The following is a 19304-nucleotide window of genomic DNA, read 5'->3' as shown; positions in this document are numbered from 1 at the left end:
GGCGAAGAACCACATCTCTCTCCCATCTTACCCGTTTCAACTTTTAATTATAAGGCCCAAAAACAGGGTGTATTAATGTGCTGACGTTACAACTAGATGTAAAAGTAGTGCGAAAGCAGCGGCATGGGACTGAATGACGAGTCACGCTGGAGGCAGCTGATGTCAGTTGGCTCGTTAATATCACGGATGGATTAGTTTACGAGACACCGGCCCTCGGCCTCTGGACCCGAGTCTCTATGTGAGCCGACTGGCGATCAAACAACCAGCGAGTCATGAAAAGCAAGAGGCAAAAGTAGTAAGAACTAATGCAAAATGACCAAAAAAGAATGCAAAGTCATTAAAGAAATGAACGAAAAGACCCACGTCGCCCACAAAGAGGCAAAAAGCAACAACAAATAAACATTGAAGGATTAGAAATCAATAAAAGCTGACCAAAGAACCGTGAAACCACCACAAATAACAAAAAGGCTAAAAGAGACACAAAGAGACGCCAATGCGTCTAATCCCGTGACGAGCTGTTAAGAAAGGCCCGTTCGGGTTCATTTTGGGGGCCCGGGTTTGTGGAGGCCTCACAGGTCTCGACAATGACGTCGTTCCGGTCCGGACAGGAAACACTTTTACGCCTGTTAACAGTTCGTCGCCCGCTGATTGAGACGCAAACACCCGAGTGAGCTTTCTCGCACCTCCCATCAGCAACACGTGACATTTCACAACTCTGTGTTTGTTTTTGACTCAACCAAATAAAAACGAACGCCGGGTGTGTGGGGCGAGGAGCCGCGGTGGACGCGGTGAAGTGTGGACGGCTGCCGCGGAGGGACATTCCTCAGAGTCCGGGGGATTAGAGGGACATTGTCTTGCTGTATCAGTCGCTCTCCAATTAACAGCCGCTATTGTCCGCAGGATTAGGAGGCGAGATCTCACAGCAACTGGCGCAGGCCTTAATCCTGCTCCACGCGGCGGGCTCTGGGGGCGGGACTCGCCACAATCCAGGTGTCACATTTCGCTGCCGGAGGAGGACTTGAACTCCGTCACGGGCGGCACTCCAGTGAAGGACTTGAAGATTTTTCTTTTTCCTGAGTGTGGGGGGGGGGAACGCAGCAAAAAACAGCAAGACAATTCATTCTGGATAAAAGTCTGCACAAAACGCATTTCACTTTTAAACAAAAGAACTTTTAATGGTCAGAAAGAATGTGAAATAGCCTCATTACTTGTCACTGGTCAACTGTTACAAGACATGTGATTCATGAATGATGTCTCGAAATGAGAAGATTTAAAAGGAAATTCGCATGAAAGTTAGAATTACGGACACGGTGTTTTGCAGAAATGCAAATCATTTTCGCAAATGTGGCTGTAAGAGACACATTAAGCTGTCTGCACCTTTTTGGTGTTTTATTTGCATTGCAAACGTAAACGGTGTTACGACCTTTAAAATGTTCAGTACACAATAGAATTAAGGCGGTCGGTGTTGCAACAGTTTTTCCTGAGGCCACATTTTAGACCCTAAGGTTTTTCCTTGTGCCCTTTCGGAGGGGGCCCGGCCCCTCGGTTAGGAACCACTGAATTAAAACTCAACAGGATATACAGAGGTGGAAACTGGATGCAGCAGTGAGGAGGATTTGGGAAAACACACCCTGCTGTGTAACCAGAGGATAACGGCATCAATAGAAGCTACCGAAGTCGGAAAGGTGGGAAATTCATTTATATATTTATGAAAAAAGGATCATTTCTATTAACATGAGTGCACTTATACATCATTTCTTTGTGGGGGATTCAGGCGGCTTTTGCGGGTCCCTTTTTGAAATGGAAGTCTGGTGCAGTTTTAAGTCTCCTGGCCCCGATGCAGCTGCTTGGCATCGAGGAGGAGGAGGAGGAGGAGGAGGCCGACCAGCTGGCAGAAAGCCCGGCCAGACTCAGGAAGTGTCTGAGTGTGGGGGGGGGGGGGGGGGGGCAGTCTCCATTCAGCGCCTCACCTCAAAGCATTAGTGATGCATTCCTCCGGTCCAGCAACAAGCCGGGTAATTTAATTTCCTAGACAGCGAGACCGTGTGAATGGTCATTTGCATCTTTGGTCCATCAACGCTTTGTTTGTTCACGGCTTTGTTCGGCCCCCGCGGTAAACAGCAGGGACCGCAGGAGATGATGTCATCTGGACATTCACCTCATCAGACGGGAAGTACCTGGACGTGCTGTATGATTACTACCCAAAAACCCGTTTGATGGGTCTTTACCAAAAAGTTACGTTTTGAATGAACAATTAAAGGAATAGTTAAGGCGGCTCCAAATTTGTTCGAATCAAGTCAGTTTAAGAGGCCGACAGCAGCTGGCAGACGGGCGGTTCTGGCGCTGACCTCTGCCTGCTGTCGGCCCGGAGAGGTCAGGCAGCACAGAGCGGCCTTTCTGCTGCCTGTCGCTGCACGACCGGATACACACACACACACACGATGTCTGGGACATGTAGCACATCGGATTCTGCTGCTGTTTGCACACTGCGGTCACCGCTTCACCTCATACAGGTACTTGGTTGGTGGTTCCTGTGATTCAGTAGTTGGATCCGGGTTAATATTCTGGATTACAATGATCGGTTCAGAGAGCACACTAAATTAAACAGCTTTGTCTCACTGACCCCAGATGACCTGCAGTGTTTTAAGGGTCTGTGGCAGTTTGGTCAGGCCTCTCCTGTTAGATTCAAACGTAGGATAACATTTAAAACACCCAACAAAGCATTGACTGCATCATTGTAGCTGCTGTGCTGTGCTGCCCCCTGGTGTCGGTTCCTGGTCATCAGCTTTTAAATCCAATAATCCAACAGGCAGGTCAGTACAGTTAAGTTTTGTTTAATTTTAAAACACAGCATTCAAGCCCAATATAACCACAGGATTTACATGAACACATTTCAGAGATTGCGAAAATGATGCATGAAATAAAAAACAAAGTAACATCTAGTGATTTTAATTTCCAGGAAAAAAAAACTTTACCATATTCACATTAATGAAGCAACACATTGTGCTTGCTAGAAATTCTAAAATGAAATAATAAAAAACTAAAAAAAAAGGAGTTGAATAAGCTTCTTAAGAAATAGAAAATGAAATTTCAATTTCCGCCACTGTTTTTCTTCTTCATTTGTGAACGTTTAAAATCTGTACAGGCGTCTTGCGTTACAAACAACAAAGAGAATATGACAACTAGCCAGAAACACAACGATTGCATGAGTGTAATAATGTTTTAAAGAGCATAATTGATTTGAAAAAAAGTCAGGCTCATCCTCCCATCACACGGGCAACCGCGAGCTGCCAACTCTACAAAGTGGCCTCAAGTTAAGACATTTAAAAACAGCTTCAGAGAGCAGAAGAGTTGTGCTTCACTTGTTGGCACGTTCCCAAAAAACCACTTGTACTGGTCACAACGCACATCTACGAGAAGCAAGCAGGAGTAGGAACATCTCCTTCGAAGCATCGTCAGATTATAGAGAGCCGAGTTATCACAATCCCTCACAGCACCCGCTCACCCTCGTCCACTCGATTAGAAATGCTAAAACACATTTGTGAGACTCGGCGTTTCTCTCCATATGCAGACACCTGCAGTCGGATTCTGTAAGACGTGTTTGTGACTCTTAAGCTGCTGTGTGTGTGTCTGTGTGTGTGTGTGTGGACAATGCCCGGTTCTGTTCAGGGAGATGAGGCTTTTCAACTCAACGGGAACACGCAGAGAATAACAAGTAGTCTGGCGAAGAGGCAAAGAATCATCGAAAAAGTCTGCAGGAATGTTGCAGAAGACGTCGACTCCGCCGTCCACCGTCGTCTTCAAAACAGTTCGAAACAGTTCTTCCAGTGGTATAAAAACTTCTCGTCTTTTCCTGGGATGAACGTCGTCATCCTGCGGAGACTCTTCTCCCCAAACAGCTGCATGTCCGTCGTGCAGCTGTTTTCTGTCCTCAGAGAGCTTGCGCCACCATAAAGTTCACAGCTTCAGTCTCCTGCTGTGGAATAGTGGCTCGACAATGTGTAGAAAATAAAAATAAAAATGTGTACCAAGAAAAAGGGTTTTTATACCTGCGAGACGTGCAATACTGCAGGAAAAGTGGTCCCAGACGTCACATGTGTGTGTGTGTGTGTGTGTGAGAGATATACAGTATTATACAGTATATAGACAATAACTGGCGAAACCTGCATTTTGAATTCCACAAGCAGACTGTGAAACGAGTGTAACCCACGCTGAGCGCGTCGTGTGAGAAACGGCGTCCGCGCTTCAGGTGGGAGAACGCTTGGCTCCTCCCACGTTGGCGTGCAAGCCGTTTCTCACAGTACAGTACAAAAGAAAACCTACAACCCGGGGGCCACGTGTCACGGTGCGTTCGAGCGCAAAGAAACGACCAGCTGAGTGTAAACGGTCGGTTCGGGCTCCGGAATAGAGGAATAGTAAAACCCAGCCGAGGATTGTGGGGGGGAACAGAGAGGGAGGAGCACTGCGGAGCGTGAGATTCATCACGTTCTGCTTCGGGCAACCAGCAGAGAAAACAAAAACACACACATTTGTTTTTGGGGGGGGATTTTAAGTGAGGGGGGAGGGGTCCGCGGGGCCGGGCTGGGCTGCAGGGGGGCGGTTGGGATCCGGCCGGCTGTTGGCCAGGTACTTCACTCGCATGCTGGAGGTGTACTGTGTTTAAAAAGAAGAAGAAAGAAAGAAAATGACACACGGAGCAAAACACGACTAAAGCTTTCACAGTCTGTGGTTGAAACAATTACAAAAAAAAAACGTCCTCGTGAGACATTAAACCCTGAAATAAAACAATAAACCCTTCGGGTCGATGAAGCATCAGAGAGCAGCAGTGGAGCAACACGGATTGGACACATCGAAGCGCTACGGAACACGACTCATCGCACAGACCAGAGACACACGTTACCTCTCAAACTAGCGGCTCCGCGCCGCTGGAAGCTAAAGGGAGGTCAGGTGATCCGTACACACACAGAGAGAGAGAACATCACGGCTACGGAGGACAGGGGAGCTGCGCAGGTACGCGGCGGCGGCTGAAATCATTCCGCTCGCTGCCTTTGACCTTTCGTGCACATTCGTGAACATTTAGGATGCACCCATGCGACACAAGCACAGAAAGGCTGCATTGCAAACTCAGGCACTCGGTGGCTTTGCAGTGGTGTAATATATTCTGCTTATGTTGTCATACATTTACACACAGACTCCCTTCAGCCGTCAAAGGGTGGCGACTTCTGAGTGACTGATCTAAATATCCGCCAGTGTTCAACCGGCATCCAGACGTGTCTTTGAAGCAGGAAAGACTCCGGCTAAAACGTTTCCACGGCCCTCATTGTTACATATTACTCATATTACGCTACGATGACCATCAAATACTGCTGTGAAAATATTTGATTCATCAGGGAAGAGTCACAGCATCACTTGTTCCTCCCAGTGGTCTGTGGTGCAGGGAAGAGGCCAGGGGGGGGGCACATACAGGAAACAAAATGTCGGGTGGGACATTTAGCAAGAGTCAGGACATGGAGGTGGGTGGGGGGGGGGGTCCAGCAGCCCTGGTGGGACCTGATAGAGGGTGAGCGGAGCTGGGAGGTTGGGGGGAGGAGGGGGGGCACAGAGGAGGCACAGGCGAGCGGGTGGAGGAGGCGGGCTGGTTTTGTACCTGTTAGCATAGCAGACGAGGTTACCAAAAGGATCTTGAGCTCTCCGAAGGCTTTAACTGCCAGCTGTGACCGCTGTTACTGTCGGCGGCAGTCAAATACAACTGGATGGATTCGCAGGAACAAAAAGTAATAATAATAAAAAAAACGACAAGAAGAGAGTATAGAGAAGATACACAAAGCAGCGTGGAGGTCCAGGAAGACAGGTGAACACTGTTGGGGCCAGGGGGCTTCAGGTCAGAGGGGGAGGGGGCGAGGATCCTCGTACATGGTTAACCGTGGGAACTTTCATCAAGTCACAATTTGAAAAGACAAAAAAAAGCTTCTTTCACAGCATAAAGTCTTGTAGAGGATCACAAACCGTGGACGTGGAGGGAAACAAAGAATCCAGGGCACTGTCCCCCCCCCCCCCCCCGCTTCACTGATGAGCCTCCAGACCGTCGGTCAGATCAGACAGAGCGGTTCGATGTAAGAATGAACTCTTCATGTGTGGAGCCGTTTGTCTGTATAGGCGATTCTTTATTTGCTCTCCAAATATTCAAACCACCATCTACTGAAAACACAATCTCAGGTTTGACTTCACCCACTGAAGCATGAAGGGGAATTCTTCCTCGTCCAGCCGTATCCATGAGTAGTACGGAGCTGGATGTCTCTCAGTGTGTAGATAATCAAAGAGACGAGAGTGATGGCTGTGAGTCCTAATATTCAGTCAGCTGTGTGTGTGTGTGTGTGTGTGTGTGTGTGTGCGGTTTTGTTCCCGGTTTCACTTCCCCACTTAAGTCGTTCCCTAACAAATGACCCAGAAGTGTTTCAGAGTTCGACGGCGGTTGTGTTTTTTTCTTAACAGGAAATGGGACACTCACCGAGGGCGGAGGAGACTCTCGTCCAATCAGAGGCGTGTTCTCACAGCGAGAGTTCTGAAAGTTGGCGTTCTGAGCCCTGATGAAGGAAACACACATCGAGATCAGGCACGACAAGTCGAGGAGGATAAAGAGTAATGAAACAATACAGCGCACACAGGCACTCTCCACGTCGGCTTTCGGCACACAGAAAACAGGGGATCCTCTCCCCTAGTTTCCTCAACATCAGGCTCCACAGCTGGAGAGCAACAGCTGTATGGCTCTCCATAGCTCAGCTCTTCTCTGGGGATGCACAACAAGTACACAACCTCCGACCGGGCCTCCCCCCTCTTCGGATTGACATTCGGCGGCGACTCACAAGTACTCGGTGACGGGTGCGTTGCTGACGGTGTGGGCGGCGGCGGGGATGGAGGTCTCGCTGCCGTAGCTGCTGCCGCAGCTGTACAGGCTCGGCATGTGGACCCGGTAGAGGTTGTCGTGGTTTTGTCTCCCCCCGTGGCTCAGAGACTCGTCCTCGCTGTCCTCCTCGTTCCTGCAAACATCAGGCGGCGCTGCAGTGAAACCACCGCCAGGGGAGCCCCCCTCCGCCCCCCGCCCTGTCCCACCGATGACAAAGGAGCGGGAAAGAGTCTCCCCCTGGTGTTCATCCCGCAGCCTGCAGAGCGGATCCACCGGCTCGCTCTCATCCAACGGGACAAGTCCAAAAACACCTTGATTTAAACCAGAGACTTACTGACTATTTCGTAGTGATGAAAAGAACCTCGCAGTGGGCAGCAGGCGTAATATTACAGTTCCAGAAAGGGTTAAAGTGAATTAGACACCAGTGACTAACCAGCTCAGCAGAGAGCACTGAGCAAACAGACTGGTGGCGTGTGAGCCTTTGTTTTGTAACAGGAAGCACCAGCTGAGATCCAACCGACGAACGTGGCCCCCCCCGATTGTGAGCAGGGATCAGTTAATTATGTGGTGCAGCTGAGCGCTTCCCTCGCAGCCGTCCCCGCGAACCTTATCTGCCCCCGATGGGACAAAGATACCAGAATGATTTTAACTCATCTGCTGCGCAAAAACACAGCCGCCCAGGCGGTGGTTACGATAGAGTTAAGCCAACTCGGCACAATTATGGGCTCGCAAACAGGAAGCAATCTCTCTGAGGAAGCAGCTGGAGCCTTGTGCACGCAGAAAAAAAAAACAGCCTCGGCTACACTGAATGACTTTGTTTGTCCATCTCATGCTGGAATAGGAGAAATGCCATAAAAACATCATTTATTAATAGGCTCGTGACCTTAAATTATTTCTCACTCTATATGCAGCCCTGCACACAAACTCTCCCTAAAAGCCTTTTTTCCACTGCTTCGTGTGTGGTTGTGCGTTGAAGGGTGAGTTGGACGTGTCACCTCTTCCTCTGCCAGGTGTGAGGCACGGCGCAAACAATGGAGCTGAACATGAGGGCAGTGATGAAGGAGAAGAGCACGAGGTAGATGAGGCCCTCCAGTCCGTCGTAACACAGCCCCGTCACGGCCTGGACGAAGTCCTGCAACAAAAAAAGAAAGAAAGAAAGAAAAGACGGCGCTTTCACTTTGGCACGTGGACCAGATCAGGGTCTGCATCAAAAACATCTGGACAACAGGAAACAAAAGCACAAGCCGTAGAAGCATTTTGTTCCAGCGCGTGGATTCTCATTTAAAGTAGGTCAGACGCAGTGTTCTATCATTTCATCGCGTGGCGAGAAGCGAAAAGACCCGTGTGCACGTGGACTTTTGGACGCCGCTCGGGGAGCAGAGTACTTGTCATTCGGCCCCGCCACCTGGCGAAGTACGAGGCCAGCATCGAGCGGACAGGAGGGCAAGTGTTAGCGATGGTGACAGGTGTAGTCGGCCGCACGCGCGCACAAAGAAAAGGTCCGTGCGACCGTCGCAACTCATCCATCTACGCGAGCAGCGGCCCGCGCGCCGCGTCCTGCCCGGCTCACCATGTGCAGGCTGCGACAGTCCACCAGCGCGGTGAGCTGATGAAGGCTGATCTCTGTGGTGTTCAGTATCCCCTGGATCTCTTCTAAACTTCCCTGCAGAGAAAAACAAAAACTGAATTTAAGTCCAACTTTGTTATCTGGGGCGTGCTTGGAATAAAAGCCCGTTGGAACCAAGTGAGTGTAATTGTTATTATGGCAGTTTGTCAATGGTAATAAAAGTGAAGAATAGAAGATTTGCAAAGAGAAGGAAATGGGTGACAAGTGAATCAAAATCTTTATCGGTGTCTTTGTCTTTACCCGCTGAAAAGGCCGATTTGATGCATGATACATTTAAATAGACGGTTCCTCCTCCAGCGGGGAACCCGTCTGAGCCCGATACAAACGTTTCCACAGCCTCAGCACATTTCCATGTGTGCTCATGTGAGGTGAAATATGCTCCTCTCTATTCCCAATGTCAGCTCAGCAGAGTGAAAGCCCCCCCCCCCGGATAGTCTGTCGTCACACAGCACCGGATACATACACACCTGAGTTTGTTTGTACTCTCTGGTGGCGGAGCGCAGGAGCTCCGACACGTCGTCCTGCATCTCCACCAGCGCTTTGTGGCTCCCGGAGAGTTTCTGCAAAAAGGGGCCTCCGTTATTTCGATCACTGGGCTTCGAGATGCCGGCTGAAAGGAATTACGTTATGTATCCATCGCTCCCTTTGCTTTACAGCACTCAGGAGCTGTGATTTATTCATGTGGTTTGCTGAAGCTGGACCATTAAAAGCAAACTGCACCGTCTTCCTCTCTGGCTTCCAACACACACTTTTCTTATGCAAGGACACACACACACACACACACACACACACACACACACACACACACACACACACACACACACACACACACACACACACACACTTTGCATTGACTACTTCAGCCCGTTCCGGACACGACTTTTCAAACACGTGATTTTAGCGTCGGCCTGATTTGTTTTTCATGAGCTCATGAACTTTGTCGCCGACCCACATTATGGTGCGACGTGTTTGTCCCGCTGAATGCCGACCCACTTAACAAGCACACTGTGTGATGTGGGTATTCATCTGAAGGGAAACGCCTGTGCTCAGACATGCAGAAACATGTAAAGAACTAACCTGCTGGAAGGGGTTTGTTCGATCCAAACTGCAGCTGAGGTAGTGCTGCAGGATCTCTGTGAGCAGCGGGGACAGAAAAAGTTAGTGGAGGTAGAACTGGGCTCGTCAGCTTATCACAGATATCTCAGTGTGCATCTATATGTTGGCCGATAAATAACAAGAATTCACTAAATCCTGAGCTTCAAAAAGAATGAAGTTCACACGTGTGTTTCCCCCTAAACGCCGCAACAAGCACACAAAAGTAAAAGCCTTCTCACGCAGACTCCGACAACAGCACCAACGTGTATTCTGTGCACAGAGACTTTGGGTGCGACTTGGATGAGAAAGATCCTTGCCGGGTGACTCAAAAGCAACAACGACGTCCACGTATACGAGAGCGCCGGCGCCGCCGAGGGCGGGTGAGTGACGTCCAGGAGCTCCAAATTCCCACGCGGCCCGGCGGACTCACGGTGCAGAGAGCTCTGTTCACACGGGCACCCACACACACACTTATATATAGACATACGAGGAGGAGAGGATGTCCTGAGTCGCCACTGGTGAGAGATTCTTGCAGCCAATATTATGACTCAAGTTTAAGGATGCAGTATAACATGGTTCTCTTTTCCCCACGAAGCGTTAAATGAACAATTTGTTGCCCATTACTCGGTTTACAATGGGGTTTATTATCGGCCTGTTTATTGGACACTTTTGGCCGCACTTCCCACCAGGTTAAACGTTTTGGCTTGGAGAGGGAGTCAAAAAGGGATTTCTTATTATCAAGAAAACACTTAAGAGAAAAACCTCAAAACAAGATCAACAAAATCCTGCATCACGGTGGTAAGTTGGAACCCTCGGACCAACGGGCCACTCCACGACGTATCGCACGGATTAACGCTCGCTCTCTCCGTCTGGATTGAGACACTATTGTGCAACGAGGAGAAAGAGGAACGAAGAGCAACAGCGAGGGTGGCTGGAATGATGCGCGTTCAAGAAAATACAGCAGTTATCCAGGGGAGGGAAGCAATAAATCTGCTGTAATAAAAACACACTGTCTGCTGTTTTAAGGAGCCCTGAGCTGTGACGGGAAAATACAAAACCACTGGGAAAGATGTTCTCCATATAAAGGAAAATAATATCTCGAGGTTTGCAATCGAATGCTATGTTTTCTTTGTGAGGAATATTTCCATAATAGAATCAAGCTTAATACAACAGCTGAACAGTTAACATGTGCTGCAGGGTAAAAATAGAAGAAAAAAATAAAACATTCTGCACGAATCAGCCCCGGAGCAAATCACAGCTTCATATCTGCACAATAACCCGGTTTAGTTTGAAGAGTGAGTTGGTGCTCAACGCGACGTCAGCAGCTGATGCTCTGGTTTTCTGTCCCGATTAAACCAAGCGCTCAATTCGTGCATTAAGTAATCGCCGGGTTTTAGAGAGGAGAGCAGGAAAAGGACAAATTCTGAAGCAGGAAGTCTGAGCACCATCTTAACATGCAAAGGCCGAGGGGGGGGATGTAGGAAACATGCAGTGTTTGATCCTCTCCTCCACAGCTCTTATCTCCCCCTCACACGCCTCCCATCATGGGGCAGATTGGGTAATTACTAAGCGGTGGCGTGTTAGAGGCTTCTGTGCTGCTTATAAAGGGAGGCTCGTTGCCCTCTTGACCCTGCCGCAGATGTGGCAGCCATTTTTAGAGACTCTTCATGGACCACGGACGAGACCGAGCCCCTCTCATCAGAACAATGCCGCCTCACTGCTGCACGATAATCAAGAGCACTGGCGCCCGGAAGGGGGAGGGGACTAAACGACTCCGGCTGGAGTGTCCTCTTCGGTGTCAGATGACTCATGTTCACCATTTCAAAAGAGGCGTCGCAGCGAACAACACAAGAGCCGTCTCTTTGCAGCGGCCCAGCACCCTATGAGGGAAACCCGAGCGCTGTTCTCACCTTGATCAATGACGGCGTACCGATCGGCCATCTCGGTGACATACGTGTCAGGAGAAACACAGAAGTCACTGGCGGTCTGGAAAAAGAAGATACTGTCATGTCGGGTGGAACATCGGTTTTAGCCTCCCGGCTGAGGGCCGAGAGTCAATTAAGTCGCTCTTCTCCTCCATTCAGTCGCCTAATGAGCTGCAATAGTTTGCCCACAATGCGAATCCTAAACACTCGGTTTCTTAACGCTTCTTGGGGGTCGTTAATTTAAGTTTATCCAGGCTACTACATGGCATTACGTCATACAGACGTTTCTGGTCTCTTCCGCTCCGTGGCACATTTTTAGCAATGTCAATGTTCAATGTTCTTGCGAGGCCAAATTCTGCAGCCCTTAGCTAAATAGTTTTACCCAATTACACGTAATGAGCTGTGCGGCTACACCCCAAAAGAAACAGGCTAACGCTCTGTCTGTGTGACACTTACCGCTGACGCGGCGAACTCCAGCCCCAGGGAGACCCAGCTGATCACCAGAGCGACCACGCCAAACACGCACACCCTGGGGAGAGAGTTCAAGTACCTTTAGCCTGCGGCGTCACAGCAGTACTGTTCATCTGCACACTGCAGCAGGGGGGGGGGATTCAAGCCAAACACGTAGTTCCTTAAGTATGCGTCGAGCCCCCCCGTGCCTTTCTATTGCCAGTGAAAGTAATGTTGCTAATGGGAATTTTTAGGTTGGACCAAGCAAGAACAAAATGAGAAAGTAGAGGTCCTTAAAAAGGAGCTTCATAAGGTCATAAGACGTGAAACTTACTCTAAAATACAAGGCATATTTATGACGTATTTAATGTACTATGTGCAGTTTATTTGTTTCATTACCTTTTTGTTTTGTTGCTCTGATCTACCATTAAAAAGGGAAAACTGAGCATTCTTTACTGCGTTTACATCAGCATTTTTAGTGCCTACAAAATGGAAGTAGCCTTGTGTAGCTGATCTGTTACATACAAACACACACATTAGTAATGAAAGGGCAACTCTGCATAGTTAAGCGAGTCATTAAGTGTCATTAGTGATCACCCAAATACTGCTGATATGTTTTAGGGCATAAATTCATCCCGACTGGATGGTAATGACAAGGTGGCCTTGATCGGTTGAAGGCTCCGCGTACATTTACTAGCCCTCATTCAGCAGACAGCAGTAAGCTCCCGGGGCAGAATGATTCTCCCCGGTGCCGGGACTCACCCTACGAGTGTTGCCTTGGAGTTGCGTATGAGGCCGAACAGCACCAGGAGGCAGATGAGGACGTCGAAGAGGAGCAGGCCTACGTAGCCCAGCCACCTGTGGGGACGCACGCCGTTAGCAACCTGCGGCGTAGCATCGAAAGACAGGAACCGGCGGAGGGAGCTCCATCTTTAGATCAAGCTCAGTAGTTTAATCTCTCAGTTTATAGAAGGAAATGATTATATAATAAACAATCAACATTCAAAACATTTATTTTAAGCTCTCACGGCAGGATTTCAAGAAACATTTCCATCTTTATCCCACCAGGAAAAAGACGGGCTAACGTGTAACTGTGAACTCAGAGGCACTAAAATGAATCGGAGTGTGTTGTTGTCTGCGTGGCTCGGTGCTGCTGCCACGCCTCACTCTGCAGCATCCGCCAGGAGCTGAATGTGTAATGTGTTGCATTGTGGCAGCCTTTGTTTGAATGAGCTCTGTGCTCCATCGCAGCCTCACCTGTACCAGTCGTACAGCTCGATGGTGCCGGCCAGCTCCTCCAGGGAGATGTCGGCTCTTTCCCAGAAGGGGACCTCCACCATCTGTCTGACCAGCTCGTCCAGCTGGGCCTGCAGCTTTTGGATGATGGACAGGTAGTCCGCGTGCTGCGCATACTGGCCCTCCAGCTGCTGCAGATTGGTTTCCACCGTCTGGTTCAACGAGGATGTGCTGTCGTACACCTAGAGCCGGCACAGGGACAAACAAGGTCACGGTGGAGTTGAGGGAAAAGGGGGATGCACAACACAGCTCTGCCCGGGGGATGGGGGGGGGGGGGGGTCCATGTTCATGGCAGACGGGCAATGAATATTTAAACAAGTTGGGATAATTTGCGCCCTCCAGTCTTACCAGCTTCTCCACTCCAGTGATTGTGCGGTTGGCATGGCGCAAGGAGTACGTCAGCCGGTTCACTCCGTCACAAGTCTCGCCGTTGCCATAGAAACCGACAGCAATGCCAGCGCTGGGGGGGGGGGACAAAAGGAAGGGGTGGGGGAGACAGGGGTTGGTGAGGAGGAGGGATTAGCTAGAAGAGACACAGAGAGCGGGCCGGCGAGGGGGCCGTGTGAACTCCACATTAACCCTGCTGGTCCAGAGCCCAGTCAACGGGCTCCTTTCAGCTGCAGCAGAAAGACCCCATACAGAACCATGGAAACACAGAGGAATGGACCAGCTATGCGCCCCCGAAGCCCACACTGCGGCTGACAAAGGCTGCCCTGAGGCAGGAGGACGGCCCTCAGGTGGTAGAATGAGCAGGAAGCAGTTTGTAAAAAAACACATAAAAAGAAATAAAACATTCTGACGATTCATCCGTATGCACTGTTCCATCCTCTGTCTTGGTAAACAGAGGAGAAGCTTTTCACAGTGATATTGGTTTATGTATAACAGTGTCAAAAAATAAACTCCCTGTCTGATCCCCGAGAAGCATTTTGATCGCTAGAACCGATATCTGGTTGTGTGTGGCAGCTGATGGGTCTTTTTGCTAAACCCCCATCCTGTGACGGGGTGGAAGCTTTTTCAAAGTAGCGCGATAATGATGATGATGATGATGATGGTGACGAACCACTCCGAGCTAAATGAGCCCGGTCAAAGCCAGCGGCACTCAGGGCATCGATGGGTTTTTCCTGCTTCCTGGTGGGCTTCTAATCTCTTCCTCTCACACTCAGTGTGGAAAAAAAGAAGAGGAAAAAAAAAGAAAAACCGACCTCACGGCTTGGATGGTTTGAATGTAGTTGGTATTGGTTCAGTGCCGTGTGCAGTGCATGGCCGCCATCAAAGAACAGAAACTAAACAATGAAACGAAGGACCTTCTTCCTGTTTTCACTGAAACCTGTGGCTTTGCTGCGTTGGCAGCAGCGTGTAAACAGATGCGGTGATTGCGATGCAGTTCTTGTACTCGCTGGGTCGCCGGGCTCTTTGTGCGGCTCTGAATCAGCCCGCGTTCGCTCTCCGCTCAACAGCAAGAGGAAAACTGGAAGCTAATGCAGTGTTCAGTGGTAGAAGGTTCTCACGCGATAAAAGAAATATGAAGCCAGTGGATGTTTGTAGCATTTTGTGCTTTGTTTTTTTTCTTCGTGACAACAATCCCAAACTAATATGTATTCAGCGGCTGTCATTAAAAATACCAAATAAGTTCAGCACTTAATTGTTTTTCAATGTGAATTTGTGGCTGTCAGTCGGGGTGGAAGTGTCACCTTAGATTCTAAACGTGGGGACATTGTGTCCTTTGGGCTTCAGCTTCTTATTTGATAGGAATCTGAAGGTTCTGAAGTCCATTTTATTTTGAAATTCTGAGCAACTGAGCCTCAGCTGTTAGTTGGTAAGTTCTCGTATCTCTGTGTATCTGTACACTTTCCAGCGTTCAGCACTGACCACATCCTTCACGCAGGATTCTCATATCTAGCTGAGATTGGTTTGCCGCTGACTGGTGACTCCCCGCTTCCTGTATCTTTGTCTCAGGGTGTGTGAACGCGAAGCAGCGAAGGGTGAATGCATCTTAGAGACGATTCACTCCTGAGGTGTTGATGCCTACTTCTCCTTGTTGATTCTCGGGGGGGGGGGGGGGGCACCTGGGCCGAATGCTCACCTGCAGACGAGTGTTGCGATGATGACGCACCACGCTGTGCAGCAGCAGTCGGCGTTGGGCCGATCCTCGCTTTTGCTCCGCCGGCAGCAAAGACAAATGGAGTAGAAGAGCAGGAACACGAGGTCCAGGGCCAGGCAGACCAGCGCCAGTCCGCCCAGCAGAAGGATGGACTGGTGGACAGAGGGACGGGGTTATGGACACTTCATAGCTGGGACGTTTCCCACATCAATAACCGCAGGGATAATGGGCTTCTAGAGCAGCTAATGCATGGCCCTCCTAGAGAGGGAACGTATTATACTTTCAGCTTTAATTAGTATATCAGAATCATATGTCCCATTTGTCCTAAATCGAATCGAGGGCAAGCATTGTGGATTTTCATCCCCAAATAAAGGTCTAAGAGGGTAAAACTGTATTATCTCCTCCTATATAGGTCAGACGGAGGGCCTCGTTGTTCAATGGATCCTCTCTCACACCGGGGGCACATTTCCACCCTTTTTCCCCCTCTTTTGTTCTGTAAAAAAGTCGACGCTTGCTGGGTTGGCAGTGACGGACGCGTCCCGGGGCAGCGGCTGCAGACCCAGTTCACGGTCGAGCTAAAATCTTGGAATAATTGGAGGCTTATTGATATCGTGATAGGAGACCACATATTTAAGATATCGTAACATGGCATCAGTGTGCTCTTTGCCTGGTTTTACAGGCTGCGTTATAGTCCAGTAATAGTGTCCAGTCCGATCCACGAGTTAAAACTACAATCATACTTCAGCATGTTACTTTTGGTAGATTGCTTCCACAGCATCAACACAAAAGGCACCCAAGGTTATATATTGATGGGGGTAGTCCTATAATGAGCACTGCTGCGAGCTGACCAGCCGAGACCGGAGCTGAATCCTGGGTGAGAGCGCTGCAGGGGCGGCCATTAGCGGCCTGTCATCACCGTGTGGTTAAGTGAGCCGGTCTAATCATGACCTCTTATGTTTTGTTCTGGTTGAGGTAATGCACATATTGTGCTCCAACAGCTGCACCACCTGCATTTTATTAACATATGCATTATGTTTCCACTGAATGTCCTCATCCTTTAAATAGGGACGCTGTTTGCCAAACAGCTGCAGCCGTTATCCAGCCAATGAGTCCTTCCTGTGTCTTACCAGGGAAAAGCCTCCCGACATCATGTCATAAAAACCCACTGTTTTTGGTAAACGCACTCCAGTGACACCTCAGGTAAATACTCATTGTGTCTGAACTAGATCATCTCTTCCACCAACTCGCCAATCTCTGACGCCGACACCGGTCGGTCTAAGTCCAACATGGATGTTTAGTTTTACACCTTGGATTACCTTCATTCGGCGAACACGAACGCCTGCACAATCTTCAACACATGACTGCCACCGAGGATGATGCATGTCTGGAGCTCGTCTTTCCGTTTCTCAGGAGCGATGAGTCACTTCTGCATTTTGTGAATCACAGCGGCACTGTAGAATGGACGCACCGTTCTCACAAGTCTGCAGACCATGTCTGGCGATTTCTCACTTGAGTTGAAAATAACCCTCTTTTCACTGATTCCCTCAGCGGACTCTGAAACTATAACTCTACTGGCTCAATAACCGGTCTCGGAGAGCCTTATAAAAAAAACACAGCACCACATGGGCTTCGGGAAGGAAGAAGCTGCATAAACAAAGTCCAGTAATCAATGAACCAAAGACAAATTGGAATGAAGTTATGGTCCAACGATGTCAGTACATTTTACTCTTCATCACGGCCGTGAAAAATTGAGCAACCATCCATCCGATGTGACTGCACATCATTTATTCGAACAGCTGAATCAACAGTTTTCACAGAATTTCTTAGGTGGATCTGAGGGATTTGTAGGAGTTCTTTGAGTGTTCAGCTGAGACACAGTCAGTGATTGCATTTTCAATAAGGATATACAGTATATGCAGAGTCGTTTCACTGGATGCGGTGGGTCAAAGCTAAAGGTGTCTCCAGAATAGTGTTGTAACCTGCAACTCGAACAACAAGGCGTAACAGAAACGCCTGCTAAAGCTACATCTGCAATAAACAAAATAAAGGATCACCTGACCTAAATTTGGAGTCTCTTTAATATCAAACTTGTGAACAAATGCCCTGCTGTGCATTCCCCTCCCCCCCTCTCAGCCGCTCATCAGGCTACTTATGGACCTCTGCTACCACGAACCTCTTTAATCCACACATCTTGAGCAGCCACGGCTTTGTGCAAAGGTACTTTAGAGCCAACAAGCCCCTTATGTGACATAACGAACACTGGTTCTGATTACATATTGACTAAATACAAACTATATGGCCCTTAAGGTCGATTTAAGGGGCATGCATTGTCCCACACGGTGACGGCTGGTTGAATCATGTCAAAAAGGTCAAGACATGGACAGACACACAGATGGTGACGGGGATCAAAAGGTGAGGAAGGGGAACAGGTGCAAACAGGTCACCATGAATTCTCCGTATTGTCCTCCAGAATGAGGAGGACGCATTCGTCTTGGGTCAGTGAGGTGGTTCGGCTTTTACCTGTTGATAGGTCCAGTCCTCGGGTCGGAAATCACTGCTCGTTTGCTCCAACTTGAAGTTGAAATGGGGAAGTCTGTGCAGAGCGTTGACCCACCACGGCGGAGAGTAGCTCAGCACCGCTGCCATGGCGAGAACGTGACGGGGATCCGCTCAGCGGCAGCAGGCGGGCGAGGACGCTCGAGTCTGTAAGCACAGAGAAGCCGCTTCACCGAGTCCGCACAACTCCGAGTTAGTAAGCTAGCGCCGCGGCTGAGTAACGTGAACGCAAAGTGTTGGCCTGACTGTGTCAAGTTCGTTCAACTAAAGGGACCCGTGCGTTAGAAACTCGCCATGTTATTGTATACGGTTATAAATGAGTAATAACCACAAGTACGACCAGAACAACAACAACAGCAGCTCGCTAACTGTAACGCTGGTAGCTTAGCTTGCTAACGTTAACCGGTAGCTAAAGCTAGCTAACGTTACAGCGTTTATTCCGTGCGACGCGAGGGTGTTTTAGCTCGTTAACTGGTCCACTTCAGTCCGTGTCGTATCGCCGACTGGGACTCTGTTGTGATAGTTGATGTAAACTCAAACCGGCCCGTGATACATTAAACATTAACGTTTTCTTTATAAAAATAATAGAGCTAACGTTACCGTTGGTTATACCGGGGATGCAGCTAACGTTAGCCGGTTGAGCTGCTGGTTAGTTCAGTCCGCGGATGCGAATTACAGCAAGAAGTCTCTTTTGTTGCACTACTTGTTCCACTTGTCATTCTGCTCCGCCGTTGATTGCGTCCGGTTTTGTTTCGTTTGTGTTTCCTCGGTTCCTCTCTTCTCTTTTTATTCCACTTCCACCGATCAGACGAGCGCATCCGAGTGAAACCTCCATCCAGTTATTGGGCGCAGAGATATTCGGGAGGTGTGTGTGTGTGTGTGTGTGGGGGGGGGGGGAAAGACACTCCTCACGACGTTCACCCAGCTGGCAGTCCACCCCGACCCGCAACGCACCGCACCTCAACCGGCACAAAAAGTAACCCGATAGCGCCACCCAGAGGCGCCATGTTGTCGCGCTAATGAGAGATTCGGGTGGTGTCGGAATTGCGAGAACTACTTTGCAGATGTGAATTCAACCGAGACGGCGGTGATTCATGACAACGCGCATTGCTCTCCAAAAAATGATGTGAAATTTTACTACTTAGCCTATTTAATACTCGTATAGCCGCCACTTAGTGTCTGAACATACCGTGATCGTGACATTTCATTGTCACGGGGAATATAGAAAGTGAAAAAAAACGAGGAGCATTTGAAAGCAACACTAGTTAGTTGCCTCAGTTTAATGAATGGCAAATATAAAATCATGTTTAGAATGCGTAAAAGTTAAACCAGGCAGGGGAAAACGCTCAC

The 19304-nt window shown here is 49.1% G+C and overlaps 1 protein-coding gene across 3 annotated transcripts; it reads right to left on the bottom strand.

Moving 5' to 3' along the window:
* Nucleotides 1-2818: 2818 nt before the first annotated feature.
* Nucleotides 2819-18984, bottom strand: ttyh3a (tweety family member 3a). Of its 3 annotated transcripts, XM_078084067.1 has the most exons (16): nt 18555-18976; nt 17919-18101; nt 15381-15550; nt 13646-13757; nt 13259-13479; nt 12764-12859; nt 12008-12080; nt 11537-11612; nt 9609-9664; nt 8999-9091; nt 8475-8567; nt 7900-8036; nt 6864-7037; nt 6509-6584; nt 5648-5749; nt 2819-4653 (listed from the first exon to the last, which is right to left on the bottom strand). In XM_078084067.1, exons 2-15 carry the CDS (start codon nt 18042-18044, stop codon nt 5669-5671), a joined length of 1584 nt encoding a protein of 527 aa, XP_077940193.1. In that variant the 5' UTR covers nt 18045-18101; nt 18555-18976; the 3' UTR covers nt 2819-4653; nt 5648-5668. The 3 variants fall into 3 exon arrangements, with proteins under 3 accessions (XP_077940193.1, XP_040047891.1, XP_077940192.1); XM_040191957.2 differs by lacking the exon at nt 5648-5749 and having other exon boundaries at nt 18555-18984; XM_078084066.1 differs by lacking the exon at nt 5648-5749 and having other exon boundaries at nt 18867-18889.
* Between the last annotated feature and the right edge of the window lie 320 nt (nt 18985-19304).

This window comes from Gasterosteus aculeatus, chromosome 11, assembly GCF_964276395.1.
Source record: "Gasterosteus aculeatus chromosome 11, fGasAcu3.hap1.1, whole genome shotgun sequence".
Classification (NCBI taxonomy): Eukaryota; Metazoa; Chordata; class Actinopteri; order Perciformes; family Gasterosteidae; genus Gasterosteus; species Gasterosteus aculeatus.
This window is presented reverse-complemented; position numbering and strand designations above follow the sequence as displayed.

Excerpts from the sequence above, each read along its gene's own strand:
- ttyh3a (XM_040191957.2), bottom strand. The coding sequence starts at position 18,044 with ATGGCAGCGGTGCTGAGCTACTCTCCGCCGTGGTGGGTCAACGCTCTG. Across the intron at positions 12,081-12,763 it reads TCCAAGGCAACACTCGTAGG|GGTGTGCGTGTTTGGCGTGG; the intron begins GTGAGTCCCGGC and ends CTCTCTCCCCAG. Across the intron at positions 7,038-7,899 it reads CACACCTGGCAGAGGAAGAG|GAACGAGGAGGACAGCGAGG; the intron begins GTGACACGTCCA and ends TGATGTTTGCAG.